General features: G+C 47.2%; 1 protein-coding gene across 4 annotated transcripts in view; it reads right to left on the bottom strand.

The window, feature by feature from the left end:
- Nucleotides 1-15276, bottom strand: part of OLFML2B (olfactomedin like 2B) — a 41672-nt gene that overhangs the window by 20099 nt on the left and 6297 nt on the right. For all 4 annotated transcript variants that reach the window (XM_082615990.1, XM_082615989.1, XM_082615988.1 and 1 more), the window contains exon 4: nucleotides 2819-2995. In XM_082615990.1, coding sequence (XP_082472116.1) covers nucleotides 2819-2995 — 177 coding nt within the window. The remainder of the gene's footprint in view (nucleotides 1-2818; nucleotides 2996-15276) is intronic.

The following is a 15276-nucleotide window of genomic DNA, read 5'->3' on the forward strand; positions in this document are numbered from 1 at the left end:
AACCCTTAAGATAATGGGGCAAGGTAGATATTATTATCTACATTTTACAGATGAGGAAGGAGAGGCTCAGAGTCATTTAGCAACTTGGTTGAAGGTCAGTCAATTAAGTGGCTGAGAGGGGCACTTATTAAGTCATTCGGCTATTAAATAGGCCCAGGGCTGCCTGCCTTCAGAGCCTGTGCTCTACCTTACATTAAAGCCACATTGTCCTCAGCTGTGACCACAGGACTAACTCATTTGCCATCCAAAAACTTGTCTACATCCCCAAGTCCTGAGGGCCATGGTCTGGCTAGTGCCCAGCACACTTGGGGATCCCTCATTTCCCATAGGAAAGAGCTGCCTGGGAGGCTGACAAGAGGCCCCAGCCCTTGACTCAGACGTCGCGGGCCATCTAATTGCCAGACTCTGGTTTCCCTCTGCATTGCAAAAGCAAGTTGTCATTTCTTCGTGGCAAACCCTAGGAACTGTCTTTAATCCAAGCTCTTAGGGACGAGCGGGAACTGCAGTTTCTCCTCCCAGCCAAGAAGATGGAGCAAGACCATGGACAGCCTCTGCCAGAGAACATATAATTTCCTTGGATTCGCTGGCTGCACTGGGAGGCAGTGGTCCCTGCAAGCTTTGATTTTCTCTCTCTGTTAAACTGTTGTATGACTTCAACTGCTGGTGTCCCGATTTTCCCAATCCCACCCTGCCCTCTCTACTCCCAACCCACCCCCCAGAGCCCCTTCCAGGCAAGGACCTTCCTGGAAAGAGGCCTCCAACAAAGTGCCATTCACCATTCCAAGAAACCCTGACATCATCTGTAAGAACCCTGAAAATAACAGCCAAACCCAGATGCCCCACTCACCCCCTTTTTCAGCACGGGTTCACTAAAGAGACAGATGGATGCAAAGGGGGAGGAAGATCCTAGCCTTGCCTCCTTCACCACTTCCCCCTTTCCAGTCCCACCCTGGCCCTGGCTCTGCCCACACACCCTTGGTTTGGGTGGATTGTGCTAACTTCCACAATGTGTGAATGGAGATTTCAGGAGGGAGAAAGTTTTGCTGAGCAAGGAGAAAAAGAGTTTGGTGTGGTTGATTTGCCTTCAGGAAAATCTGAGCTGGGTTCCTGAACATACCACATAATGTGTCATCAAGACAACAGATGGAATTCTCAAGCTCAGCCGACTGGGAAATTGGAAGCCAGAGAGGACAGGGAGCGCCTAACTCTGCTGGGCTGCTGGGCCAGCAGAGGATGCCATATGGGCTGCGATGGGAGCCGCAGGGCCCCAGGTGTGATGCAAGGGTGTCTCCAAGTTCCCTTCCAGCCCAAATGTCTTCTGGCTCTTTGGTTTACAAACTCAGATCTGCTCAGGGATGACCCACCAAGCAGACTAAACACACACTCAGTAGCTGGCATGTCGGGGACACCCAAAAATGAGAATAAAAATAATTTTTGAAGGAATATGATATTTCCCAAAAAACCCCATCAAAGTAGTCATCATGGGCTAAGCCAGAAAATTGGCCCTCCTTGTACTTATTTTCTGGGTTGGAATTGGTTTTGAGTTACAGATGGGGCAGGGTGCAGGCACCATACTCTCTTCAGGGCCTCTTGCCTCCAAAGTCGTAATCTGCCTGCTCTCCTGCCTTCGGAACACATGAGCCCAAGGTTCCCCAAACCCACAGCTGCTGTCTCTTGGCGCCACGTTGGGGAATTTCTTTGCTCAAGAGTTCCAAGCCCACATGCCTAGTCAGCCTTACTTCCTTTCTTACCCCAATTCTTAATGACGCAGGCAACAGGATCCTTGGTAGCAATGCTTCCCAGCCCTTTTCAACGTCACAGCACATACAACAGCTCAGGGGCTCTGACAGTCCCTGTCCCAGGCTCTGCTTCACCCACACCCTGCCCGCCTGCCCCAGGCTGAGGGGATCCCTCAGTGGTTCACCTGGAATCCACGCTCTGCCGTCCACCACCAACCCTTGGCCCAGTAAAAGTGAGCAAGACCCCTCTTAACTGCTGCTATCCCATGGTTGCCAGGGACCCCTCTTACGATACTTCATCCAGACCTGCCTTGCTAATAGCATCCACACTCTTCAAGTCCTGATGCCAGAATTTACCCGTTTCCTCTTCCACTTTTTTGGGGTTAGCTCCTGTTTTTCAGGTATCGATTTACAAGACAGTCCAATACATTAAATAAAATAACACACGTAACTATTGAGTATTAGCACACACACATAACTTAGTAACTAGAGCCAAAAGAAACAGGTATCAAATGAGGAGGTATTTTTAAGCAAATAGGTCCTTTGGCATCACTCAAATCACATTAGATGGTGTTTCATTTCATTGCACAGGTGACTTTGTGTTCCAGACAATACTGAGGGGGAAGAGATAGAGATGTGAGACCCCTGTCACCACTTCCCAGCTGAGCAAGGGAGACTGTGAGCATTCCTGGATCTGTTTTCTCATCTGCAAAGTGAGGATATTGATCTCTGCCCCAGCCTGCCTTCCAGAGCTGTGGTGAAGACCACATGGTATGATGATGAAAGACGTAGTACTCGAAAAGGCAGGATGGAGTATAATAGAAAGAATGGGGCCTGAAACTCAGAAGACCCAGATTTGAGTCCTGGCTTCAGTACTCACTGAACTTCTCTGGGCTTCAACGTTAATTAAGTCCAGTAGGGTCAACCCCTGCCGCATCAGACCTACAGAACTGTTGTGTAGATGAAACGAGACCATGCCCATGGAAGGACTGAAGCCTGCAAGCTCTATGCACATGGGAGGTGCTGGGAGTATGCTTTCTGGGGGTCTGTGGTCAGAGCCCCTGGAGGCTGGGTTGTACCTCGGGGTGGGTGTAGGCTGCAGCCGTGTCCCTCTGCAGGGCCGAGCGGATGTCCGGCATGCTGTCTAGGATGTTACTGGAGCTGTTCTCTTCGCCTTGCTTGTTCATCTCAGTTTGAATTTCTTCCACGTGCTCTTCGATTTGTTCATTTTCCTTGGTGAGGTTTTTAGAAACTTCCTAAGAAGAGAGAAAATTTTTAAAAGAGAGTGCTTTAAAGTGCTTTGAAGACAAACAGGAGGGAGCTGGCAGCCAGCTTCTGCTTAGAGCACAGAGACTCAACAGACAGGCTGAGAAATCAGCCAGAAACAACTGGGGCCCTCGAGTGTGTCCGGCCCTGTGCTGAGGACCGGAGCTCGGTCCCAGGCGGCATTTCCAGGGCAGCTTGGCTCCGGTACGTCCTCTGCTGGAAATGCTTCCCAATACCACCACGGCTTTCCTAACAATAACACTGCCGTGCCCCTGGGCTACTGGGACACCTGTCATTTATCCACCCTTTGTGCACAGTACGCTCTTATCCAGTGACGAGTAACATTACAGAAAAATTCCATTCGCTTGCACCTCTACACACGTGAACCAGTGTCTCGGTTAATGAAAGATTTTCTGAGCAATTTTAAAAGAGGTGGCCAAAGAAATCTACATAGTATGCTCTTCTAATGAGCACAAACTATTCCCCAGCACTTTTTATTATTATTTCTTTTGCTGTACGCGGGCCTCTCACTGTTGTGGCCTCTCCCATTGCGGAGCACAGGCTCCAGACGCGCAGGCCCAGTGGCCATGGTTCAGGGGCCCAGCCAGTCTGCGGCATGTGGGATCTTCCCGGACCGGGGCACGAACACGCGTCCCCTGCATCGGCAGGCGGACTCTCAACCACTGCGCCACCAGGGAAGCCCTCCCCAGCACTTTTTAAAAGTCTTTTTTTCAATTGAGATATAGTTGATTTACAATATTGTGTTAGTTTCAGGTCTACAGCAAAGTGATTCAGTTATACACACACACACACACACACGTATACATTTTTCAGATTATTTTCCATTATAGGTTATTACAAGATATTGAATATAGTACCCTGTGCTATACAATAAATAAATCCTTATTGCTTATCTACCTCATGTATAGTAGTTTGCATCTGTTAATCCCATATTCCTAATTTATCCCCCTCCCTTGCCCCTTGGGTAAACATAAGTTTGTTTAATATGTCTGTGAGTCTGTTTCTGTTTTATATATAGATTCCTTTGTATTATTTTTTAGATTATACATATAAGTGATATGATATCATATTTATCTTTCTCTGACTTACTTCACTTAGTATGATATTCTCTAGGTCCGTCCATGTTGCTGCTAATGGCAATATTTCACTCTCTTTTTATGGCTCCCCAGCACCTTAAAAGCATCATCTATATAGGAAATTGATAGGCTGGCTTTAAACTTTCCTATTCACATATAAAAAGTTTCCCTAAATGGCTTGGCGAATTAGGCATGTTCCAGACGTAGTTCACACCAGAAAGGACTAAAGCTACATTTCAGTCAACCAACACTGGTGAGTACCTCCTGTGTGTCTAGGGTACAGTATGGCAGAAAGGAAGCCTCTAATTCCCCTGGGGTTCTTGTCCTGAGACAGAGGCGGGTGCGGTGGGAGGACAACTGTAATGTGGGAGACAGGGTCCACACTGCAGAAAGAAGAGGACCAACCATGTCAGGTTCTGTAAGTGCCAAACATGGGTTCAAAGGGATGGAGTGGACTAGAGGCATGAGAGGCAGCATCCTGGAGAAGATGAAGCCGACTGGGATTTGAACCTTGGACAGCTGTCAACAGGCTTAGAGGTATCCTTTCTCCTCTAGTTATTCTTAGAGAAGTTTACTGCACTGAGATCTAACATTGTCCAGCGTTGGCCCCCATTCTAAGGTTTCCATGAGCATCTGAATTTTTAAATGTCATATTCTCCTTTGAGCCCTGTTTATGAGGGCGATAGAGGAAGCAAACATGGAAGAATAGAAGATGCATTTACTTTTCATCTTTCTTTGACAGACAGACACGAGAAGTGCAAAAGCTCAGACATTGCCAGGCACGGTCTGCAGCCTGGTAAGATGCTACTCATGGCCCAGAGGGAAGCCACGGTGGCTCCGAGTTAGGGGGTGTGTAGGCAGATGGTGACACCCAGACACTGTGGCTCCAGTGGCCCTACGTGGGCTGCCCAAAGGAGCCCATGACGTGATTGTTATAACTAACCAGGCTCTAGACCACTGGCCATGCTATTCTTACAGCACTTCAGTGCACGCCAGATTTTGAGCACTGGAAAGGCTCAGTGTGTCTGTGGGGCTAAGGCCAAGCCAACCTCTCTAAACTGCACAGAATTAACTATGAGAGCTAAAGCCCTTGAGAAGAGGTCTTGTTTCAAGAATACCCAGAAGAGGTGGTTTTACTGGGGGTGTAGTCATTCCTGGTAAGTGTTATCAGGGTCAGTCAAGTACAGTGGTTAAGAGCGTGGATTCTGGAGGAAGCTGTCTGGTTTACATCTCAATGGTGCTAATGCTAGATCTGTTATCTTGGGCAAATTACTTAAGCTCCCTGTGCTTCGTTTTGCCCATGTGTAAAATGGGGTTAATACTAGCACTTGCTATTGGGTTGTTATGAGGATTAAATGAGTTAAACTATATGTGGAAGTGCATGGGACGTACTAAGTGGTTGTTATTTTTCATAGAATGTTACAGCTGGAATGGACCCCAGAACTCAAGCCTAACCCTTCATTTCACAAATGAGGAAACTGAGGCCCAGAGTAAGGATGTGATTTTTCCCATGATCATTTTTAAAAGTGGCAGAACTGAATCCAGCACCCAGCCTCTTGGCCCTTGCTTCTTCAGTTCACTTTCTGGATCACTAAGAACCCCAGGAGAGGTTCCTGGCACTCAGCCAGCTCTCAAGCAGCACTGAGCACCTCACAGGGGCCAGTGAACGCTGTCAGTTTGGTTTCAGGATATACAATAGGATATGCATATACAGAGAAATACAAAAATGTTGGATTCCCATAAATCCTTGCTACTCAAAGAGACCAGCAGCATAGGCATCACTCCATCACTCAGGAGCTTGTTAAAATGCAGAAGCTCCGGGCTTCCCTGGTGGTGCAGTGGTTGAGAGTCCGCCTGCCAATGCAGGGGATGCAGGTTCGTGCATTGGTCTGGGAAGATCCCACATGCCGTGGAGCGGCTGGGCCCGTGAGCCATGGCCGCTGAGCCTGCGCGTCTGGAGCCTGTGCTCTGCAACAGGAGAGGCCACAGCAGTGAGAGGCCTGCGTACCGCAAAAAAAAAAAAAAAAAAAAAAAAATGCAGAAGGTCCAACCAGACCCGCTGAATCAGAATCTGCATTTTAACAAGATGCCCAGGCAATCTGCATACACATTAAAGCTTGAGAAGCACTGTCTTAAATGTAGGAAGCTTGGGGTAAAGCTAATGGAAAGGGGGCCCAAATGTGTGAGAAAGACTGTTTTACAGGAACCAGGTTCTTTCTGGGGCTGACAGGAAAAGTTCCTGGTGCCTGAGTGGGATTCCAGCATTTCTGTACATCTATAAGCACCTGCTAAGAGCTGCACCTGTGCATCTTCTCCTGTAACTCTCACATCCTGTGACAGGTAATGAAGCCCCAGAAGGTTCAGGGGTTCGATATAGTACTTCTTCATTAATGCACTCGTAAGTTCAGCCCTGGGCACTGAGGGTAAGCCAGGCCAGTGAGGATCCTGTTCTGATGAAGACCACCCTCCATGAGGGGAAGTAAACAATCAATAAGAAATAAACAAGGAAACATCAACTAGTGAAAAGTGCAATGAAGGAAAGCAAGTCAGAGTGATGTGACAGATGCAGATTCTAGCTCCTCGGCAAGATCGACGACACTTGTCTAAGGTGGAGACTGAGGCGTGTCCACAACTGCTGCCCAGCCATGGCCCTAGGACCCCTCTCTGGGTGGACCCAATGGTTTGGCCTAAGTAGCCTAAAACAAGATCCCACCCAATTCCTGAACACCTCAAAAGAGTCAGCATTGGTCCTTGCACTCGCTGTGAGGCAAAGGGGCAACCCCACAGATTTAGCCCCTGCCCTCCAGATTTTGGGTTTTCTAGGCCCCTGGAAGGCTCCCCGCTAATTGATTTAGAAATGCCAATACCCTTTCTGGTTTTAGTGAGGAGCTATTATTCTGAGTTTCCACAGAGGAGGGTTTGAGACAGGCCTGGCCCTGAGACCCCGGAGGAGCAATATTCGTTATTCCCCTCATGGGAACAGCAAAGCTCTCCAGCCACCTGAATAAACACCAGGCTGGTGGTGGCATCACCCCATCGGCCTGCTGGGCCAAGCCAGCTGATGTCCCCCAGTGCGGCAGAGCAGCAGCCAGCCACCCCTCCCACTCAGCCACCTCTTCCCCAGGCGTGCTGGCCTTGCAGGGCTCCCCACTCCTCCCTGGGGCTCTGCCTTCCTCACACGAAGGGTCTTTTGTGGGGTACACCTCAGGAGGCACCGAGGATGGTGCCCACACAAGACACTCTCGATCCTGCCCTGAGAGAAGGGTGAACTCCATGACCTCATGCCTCTGGCTCTTCCCCTCTGGGACAGCTGCAACTGTGACATTTATGGTGTGTGCAACTTGGCTTGTGCCTGGCACTGGCAATGTGGTGGAGGAAGTGGGACGGGTGCCTGTCTGCCAGGGGTGAGCACACCACGTGGTCCCTGCCAAGGATCCTGGTGCTGTGAGGAGGGAAAGCAGGAGGGAAGAAGAGCAGGTAGATAGAGGGCTGGCATAGAAGGCAGGACACAGCCAGCCAGGGCAATTAAAGATCTGCGAACTGTGTCATGGTCCTGGGGCTAGACAGAGCCAAGGAACTGAGAGGTATTCACAGAACAAGTGCCAAGTGCTGGGGGCATGTAGTAAGGCATTGGAGGGTACCTACTGAGAGCAAGCCCGCATTGCCAGTTGGGCACAGGGGTCCTGTGCTGACCACAGTCAGATGCACAGGTGCCAGAGGGGAGGAAGTGTGCAAACTCGGCAAGTCCCTGGGAAAAGGGGAACTGGATGTAGGTAGAATTGAGGGTACAGCTGGCAGTCAGCACTGGGCAGCACAGTTGGTCAGAGGACAGCTTTAACGAGCCATATGGAGGGACAACACAAGCAGATGTGCAGACTGGTGCAATGGGCATGTGCAGAAAGGCTGTTCCATGGGCACAGACTGTGTCCTGACCTTGTCCAGCTATTGGACAAGTGTGTGCATGCCTGGGTGAGACCACGGGGCAGCTTAAGCCAAAACTGTTGGGACCCGAGGGAAAGACAACCAGAGTGCAAAGCTCTACCAGCTCTCTGTGGTCTTGTTTTCCCAACCAGAACCAGGGACGAGGGTGGTGGGCAAAGCGCTGGCTCTGGAGACCAGGTATGAAACCCACACCACAGTCACTACCTGGTTTTATGTAACTACATAAGGCAAGTGATGGGACCTCTCCAGGCCCCATCAGTTAGAGGAGGAAGGAATAATGATACCTACCTCACCAGGCTTGGTTTGGAGAACGAATGAAGAGCTGTATGTGGCACAGCACACAAAACAGGGCTTGACACTCATCACCGAAGGTGGAGTGGGACGGACGCATGGGATCTCAGTAGCAGGTACACAGGTGGAAAAGGGGAGGGGAGCTAAGGTTTGGTGTGGGTGGGACGGGGAAGAAGGCGAGGACCCAAAGCTGGTGTGTCGTAAAGAGACTCCTGTAGAGGGGACTAAGCAAGATTGCAGCTGAGCCAAACCATGGCCCCAAGTCATGCAGCAGGCATGTGCCCCCACTAGTAGATGGCTGGATATGCACAAGGCTCAGAGGCAGATGGCAAGCCTGAGGACAGAGGGAGCACGGTTCCTTGTGGGAGTGAAGTGAGATAGTGTGGGAGTCACCGGACCTGGTGGGAGGGCTCGGAGTTCCCATAGCTCGCCCTGCCCTTCCCCCTTCAGAACACTCCAAGATACGACTAGGACCAGGTGGCCTGGGACAGACACCCTAGGCGACAGCTGTCTCCGGCCCCTATAAGACAGCTGGATGGGGAGAGCAGCTAGAAACAGCTGGTGCTCCAGCTGACAGGACAGGCAGGACGCAGCACAATCCCTGACCACAGGGCAGGCCAGCCTGGCTGCAGGGGGCGGCCAGCTGATGTGCTCAATCACTCCCCCAACCAAACAGCTGTTGAGCATCTAGTCCACATCCACGTTGGGCTAAACTTTGGCAAACAAAGATAACTTAGACCCGGGTTGTCCTCAAGAAGTCCAGAGCCTGGAAAATAGTCAAACAAGTAAAGAGCAAGAAGTCCCAGGCCTCTGATGATGAACTCCAGAAATACAGCCACACGCTCTCTCACATCCTGGCAGCTGCAAGCTATTCCTAGGCCAGCGGATGGAGGGCTGAGGCTCACACCTTAATTCCCTTTAGCCAAGAAGAAAACCTTTCATGCCACAGTGACAGATTAGATTTGAAGTATATATAAAACCCAGGAGAGGTTATATATTGACCTGAACCCATACTAAGATGTAAACTGAATTAAATAACATTAGAGCTGAAATGTATCTTAGAAATATTATCTCCAACCCTTTCCCTTTTCACAGATGAGGACACTATGGTCAGACAGGGTGAGTGACACTCCTCTCCAAGGCTGCACTTGAGTAAGGAGAAGAGTGAAATGATTTACAGCAAACCCTTCTGTGAGTGCAGATTTGATCAGGAGAGAGAGTGAGCACTTGGGGTGTCTTGATGTGAGTGGAGGGAGGGCAGAGAGGAGAGGCTTGGAAAGAGACAGTTCCCCTAACTCATGGCCAGGCCTGCACAGACAAAAATTACATTTTCCTATTAGCTGGTAAAAACATATATCCCCCAGAGTCAGGAATGATCCTTTGATCTTGCCTTCCAGACCAGAAACACAAAGGCCACCAAATCCTTACGTCTGGGGGAGAAGCCCTCAGTAACGCTTGTGCCAGCACATTCTGGGGAGAGGGCCAGTTCTGGGTCTGGCAAATCCATTGTAGACTTTAAATCCCACTTGGACACAGCATTATCAGAAGAAAAAGCTTCAGATGACACACAAGGTTCCACAATGCCATCTGTACTCATGGACGGGGTTTGCAAACCCCAGCGGGTAGATGTGAGAGACAAGGAGTCACACACACACTTGGGCAACAGAAATCACACTTTGGGAAGCTTGTAGGCATGCATCTATTTTAAGAGCCTGGGATATGCACCCACATATATACAAAGGCACATGTGTATACAGTCACATCCAAGTAATTATAAACGTTGCCAGTTGTACTGTAGCTAAGTGGAGGTAGGGCATTTCTTCACAAAGATTTGCAATTTTTATGGGCATGACTTAATTCAACTAAAGCCTTGATGCTAGAATAAATTATTTTAACGACCTGTCCCTCTGTCTTTTTCTTTACTTGGATAATAAATCTACTCCTGGAAGCAGTACACAGTACTAGGCCTGTACCTCTGCCTCTTGTCCTGATGTCATCAGAAACCATTTTTAGGCCTGGGCAGCCTACAAGTCTTTGTGTCTCTGGGTGCACTCAGCGCTCAGAGCAAAAGTCTTCTGAGCTGAATCTGTGCCAACGACAGGTCTACATGTAATGAATAGGGTCGGCCTTTGCCTTTGGAAGCTACAGATTTTCCTTCTAGACTTCTAGTTCCTATCTCTCCTGGCACCTATATTCTGTGCCTACACCCACCCCAGCTCCAATACATACCGGTCCTTCCTGCATCCCTTTTCCCTTCCCAGCCACTTTCAGAAGAGTGTCAGCCTGGATCTACCACATAGAAGGTTCTTGGACCACTGACTACCTTGGATGTTACTTCTACTTGGACAAGTTCTACAGGAATGCCCATGCAGTTTCAGGACTCCACTAGGGGAACAGGAAAGAGGTTTGGGGGGTTAAGTTTGTGGCACACAGTGAAAGGGTCCCACTAAGATACATGCTCCAAATTGATAAAAATTAGAAAGTCTGCCAATACCAAGTTTCGGTAAGAATGTGTGCAGAGCGTTCACACCCTGCTGAAGGCAACATGAACTCGTACTACCACGTGGGAGAACAGCCTGGCAATACAGTTGCCCCTTGGTCTCTGCAGGCGATTAGTTCCAGGACTCTCCACAGATACCAGAATCCACTCAAGTCCTCTATATAGAATGGTGTAGGATTTGCATAAAACCTGCAGACATCCTCCTGTATACTTTAAATCATCTCTAGATTACCTATGATACCTAATACAATGTAAATGTTATGTAAATAGTTGCTGGCATATAGCAAATTCAAGTTGTGCTTTTTGGTGCTTTCTGGAACTTGGGAGGGATATTTTCAATCCCCCCAAAATTTCTGTGGTTGAATCAAACTGTAGGCATGCATCTATTTTAAGAGCCTGGGATATACACCCACACATATACAAAGGCACATGTGTACACGGTCACATCCAAGTAATTATAAATGTTGAATTCCATGTGAATTCAAATTGGTTGAATCCACAGATGAGAAACATGTGGACGTGCAAGGCCGGCTGTATCCCCTAAAGTTGTCGATAAGCATAACTAATAGCCCAGTAGTTCCATTCCTACTTACATATCATACAGAAATGTATGCATGTATGGGATGTGCATATAGAGGGATGCCCCTGGGGTTACTATGAATTACAGAACTAAAAATAACCCCCATATCTGCCATCAGTGGAACAGATCAATAAACTGTGGTATAATCTCACACTAGAATACTACACAGGAATAAAAATCAATGAACTACAAGCCAAAAAATGACATAGGTGAGTATTAAAAACATTAAGTTGAGTGGAAGAAGCCCAACATGCACACACATAAACACACACTTCTGTAGGATTCTACATATTTAAAGTTCAAAAACAGACAGAACTGTTGTATTTAGGGATGCATCCTTAGGTGATGAAACTGCAAAGAAAAGCAAGAAGATGATTAACATAAAGTAAGGATAGAGGTTCCCTTCGGGGGGGGGGAAGTGAATGGGAGAAGGCATGTGGGGGGCTTTTGGGGTGTTTCTGGGGTGTTTCTTGAACTCAGTGCTGGTTACATGGGTATTTGCTTTATGATAATTTGCTAAGCTGTACATTCATTGTTTATGCACTTTTCTATACATGTGTTATTTTTCATGATTTAAAATAGAAGCTCAACCAAAATCACTCCACCAACAAGAGCTTCCGGAGCTGATTTTACCAAGAGGTTAAGATTCTCAACAGTTCAGATTCCATTTCTCTCTCCTTTCTTCCTCTTTCATCTACAAATGGAGTTTCCATTCTTACATCCTCCTACATAGCTGAGGTGAATGTATACACATGTGCGTGCCTACTTCTTCTGCCAAGTACTGATCTTACTCTGGGCAAAATGTCCCTACAATTTGACCCTTTTGTCTGGTCTGACCTCCAAAGAGCTCTCTTTGGGATTCAAGAATATTCAAAGACCAGGAGCAGAGTTTCACTCCCATTCCTTCTGCAGAGCCAGGCTGGAGAAGGAGTGTTTTTTCCATTTACCCAACATTCTGCCTTTTCACTGCATGCACACTGCAGACAGAGTCAGCCAGCAAGAGCCAGGAGACGAGTGGCTGGACTTGAAGCTGAGAGACATTGCTCTGGTCTGTGGGCCCAGGGCCCAGACCCATCTGTATCTATTGTCACACCAAAGCACCCTGTCATCTTGGGCAGCCTGTTTGGGGAAACTTTCACTGGATGGGACCTTCTCTAACTTAACTTTAATCCTATTTACCAGGATTTATGGGATATGGCCATGGTTCTGCCTAGAAATTCCCTTGGAAGAGCTATTGCTGTAAGTTCTGGTTAGGAAAAACTGATGCTCCCAGGGAAGCCAGCAATGATTTGAAGAAACTTATGAGGTTGATTAGAAAGAGCCCTGAGGAACCAGGAACCAGAAGGCCTGAGCTCCAGCCTATACTTCGCTAGCACTGTGACTGAAGGAAAGTCATCTAATTTCCTTCGGTCTCATATCCTGTCCAGCTCACAGGAACTAATAAGCGAAATGTATATGGGATGCTTTAAAACCACAAATGCTATACAAATATAAGGGATGATGATGATGATGATTATAAAGGTCCAGTTTTTGCTACTAATCATTCCACAGTTTTGAAAAAGAGGTAACTGTCATCGATATAATTAAGGTTGGTTTGGGCAAAAACCCAGTGACTGTATGACTGCACAGAAGATACATCCTGCTGGGTAGTGGCACTGCACCAAATTCATCCACACTCCTACCCTTTGCCAGCAGGGAGGGCTCAGCTGCTAGACAAGGCTGGAAACATTATAGCCCTTGAACAAAGCTCAGCCCACTGGCCTTCTCGGAGGCTGAGTGCCTGACCTTGGTCTCATGTATACTGTGTTCTACCCCCAGAGCTATCTTTCCCAGGCTGTGTTCTCCAGACAGAATGAAAAACATGTGGCTGCCAAGGTCAGGTAAAGGCAGAAGAGGTGGCTGTCACCCCTGTTCCTGTAGAAAATCAATTTTTTTTTAAAGGGGCCTTGCACATTTGGATGGTTCTAGGGGCCAAGAGAAAGAGAGGCACTTTCCAACTTTGAAGGTCCAATGGGATCTCGGTTTAATTCCTTTTGAACCCATCTGAAAGAACCAGAAGGTGGTTTTAAATAGCAGAAAGAATCCCAAGCCCACGTGAAGTCCATTGGTAGTAGGATGGTGTTGACCATTCCGAATCCCGTCATTCCAGCTGTCAACATCAGGAAAGGAGAGACTCGAGATGCCAAGTGGCCTGATTCTCTTAGGGAGCCCCTCCAGGAAGACTGGGGTGATAAGAGCGGACTGCCATGATCCCATTGGCCACCTTGATCTGTCTACAAGCTTGGGCTCCAATGTCCTGACCCCGCTCATTAGACCTCATAACTGAAATGACTGTGGACCTACCAACCCTCCCAGAGCAAATGGCCATGTTCAGAAAACACTTCATCCCAGCACCGGGGGAGCTAAGGCTAAGAGTGGGTTGAGAAAAATCTGGCGTTCACTTTCTGGGAATGTTTTTAGGAGTGTAGGGAGTGTGCTGAAATCAACCCTTGAAACCACAGCGTTTCATCAGCCTTGTCCCAGTTCTCTTGGCAGAGCAACAGAGGGACAGTTGCCCACATTCACTCCTTGGTCATAACCTGAGTGCTTTGTTTTATTTAGCATTTCAAAGTGTTTACAAAATGATTAGCTCAACTTTTATCTCCTCAGCAATTGTACAAAGTAGGTAGGGGATCTTTCCCACTTCACAGATGGAGAAAGTGAGATATGGCTGCTTGGTAGTGGCAAACAAAGAGTAATTCACTCTGTCTTTTTTTTTTTTTCCTTTTTTTATATTAATAAAAGTGAAAGTTTATTTCATAATCAATTTTTTATAAAAAACTTCATAGCTTATTTCTTAATCTATAGAGGTTGGTATTTATTTATTTATTTATTTATTACATCTTTATTGGAGTATAATTGCTTTACAATGGTGTGTTAGTTTCTGCTTTATAAGAAAGTGAATTAGTTATACATATACATATATCCCCATATCTCCTCCCTCTTGACTCCTAGTCCAGTGAGTTCCCTTTCTGCCACACTAAAGATCCTTAGTTTTTTCTCATCCTACCTACTAATCACCCATCAGGGAACCTCAGCTCCTCCATGAGAGACCCACAAAAGCCCACTTTTTCAGGAGGAATATATTAATATGTTGACATTCATCCCATTGTTAAATTTACCTCTTGTTTTGTTGTTTTTTTTTTTGCGGTACGCGGCATGTGGGATCTTCCCGGACCGGGGCACAAACCTGTGTCCCCTGCAACAGCAGGCGGACTCTCAACCACTGCGCCACCAGGGAAGCCCTAAATTTACCTCTTATATTAACATTCTAACATAGAGCACAAACGTATGGATGCCAAGGGGGAAGGGGAGTGGGTGGGATGAATTGGCAGACGGGGATTGACATACATACACTCTTGATACTATGTATAATGTAGGTAACTAATGAGAACCTACTGTATGGCACAGGGAACTCTCCTCAATGCTCTGTGGTGACCTAAATGGGAAGGAAATCCAAAAAAGAGGGGATATATGTATACATATAGCTGATTCACTTTGCTGTACAGTAGGAACTAACACAACATTGTAAAGCAACTATACCCCAATAAAAAATGTTTTTAAAAATTCTAAAAATTAAATCGTTTTCTACTTGAAGCAGCAGCTCTTTGAGTCACTGTTTCAAGTATCCATTCCAGAACTGGATGCCAGTCGAAGAAACACCCATAAGCTTCTTACCAATCAGGTTGAATGATGATCATTCTTTTTCTGATAACTAAATGACTTCTTATTTATATGTTAAAGCATTACAGCAACAAAACAATGTCAACATGATTGTCTATAATGACTTTTATCTCCCATCATCATATCACACACCAGGTG

Source organism: Mesoplodon mirus (genome assembly GCF_964341445.2).
Source record: "Mesoplodon mirus genome assembly, chromosome: 3".
NCBI lineage: Eukaryota > Metazoa > Chordata > Mammalia > Artiodactyla > Ziphiidae > Mesoplodon > Mesoplodon mirus.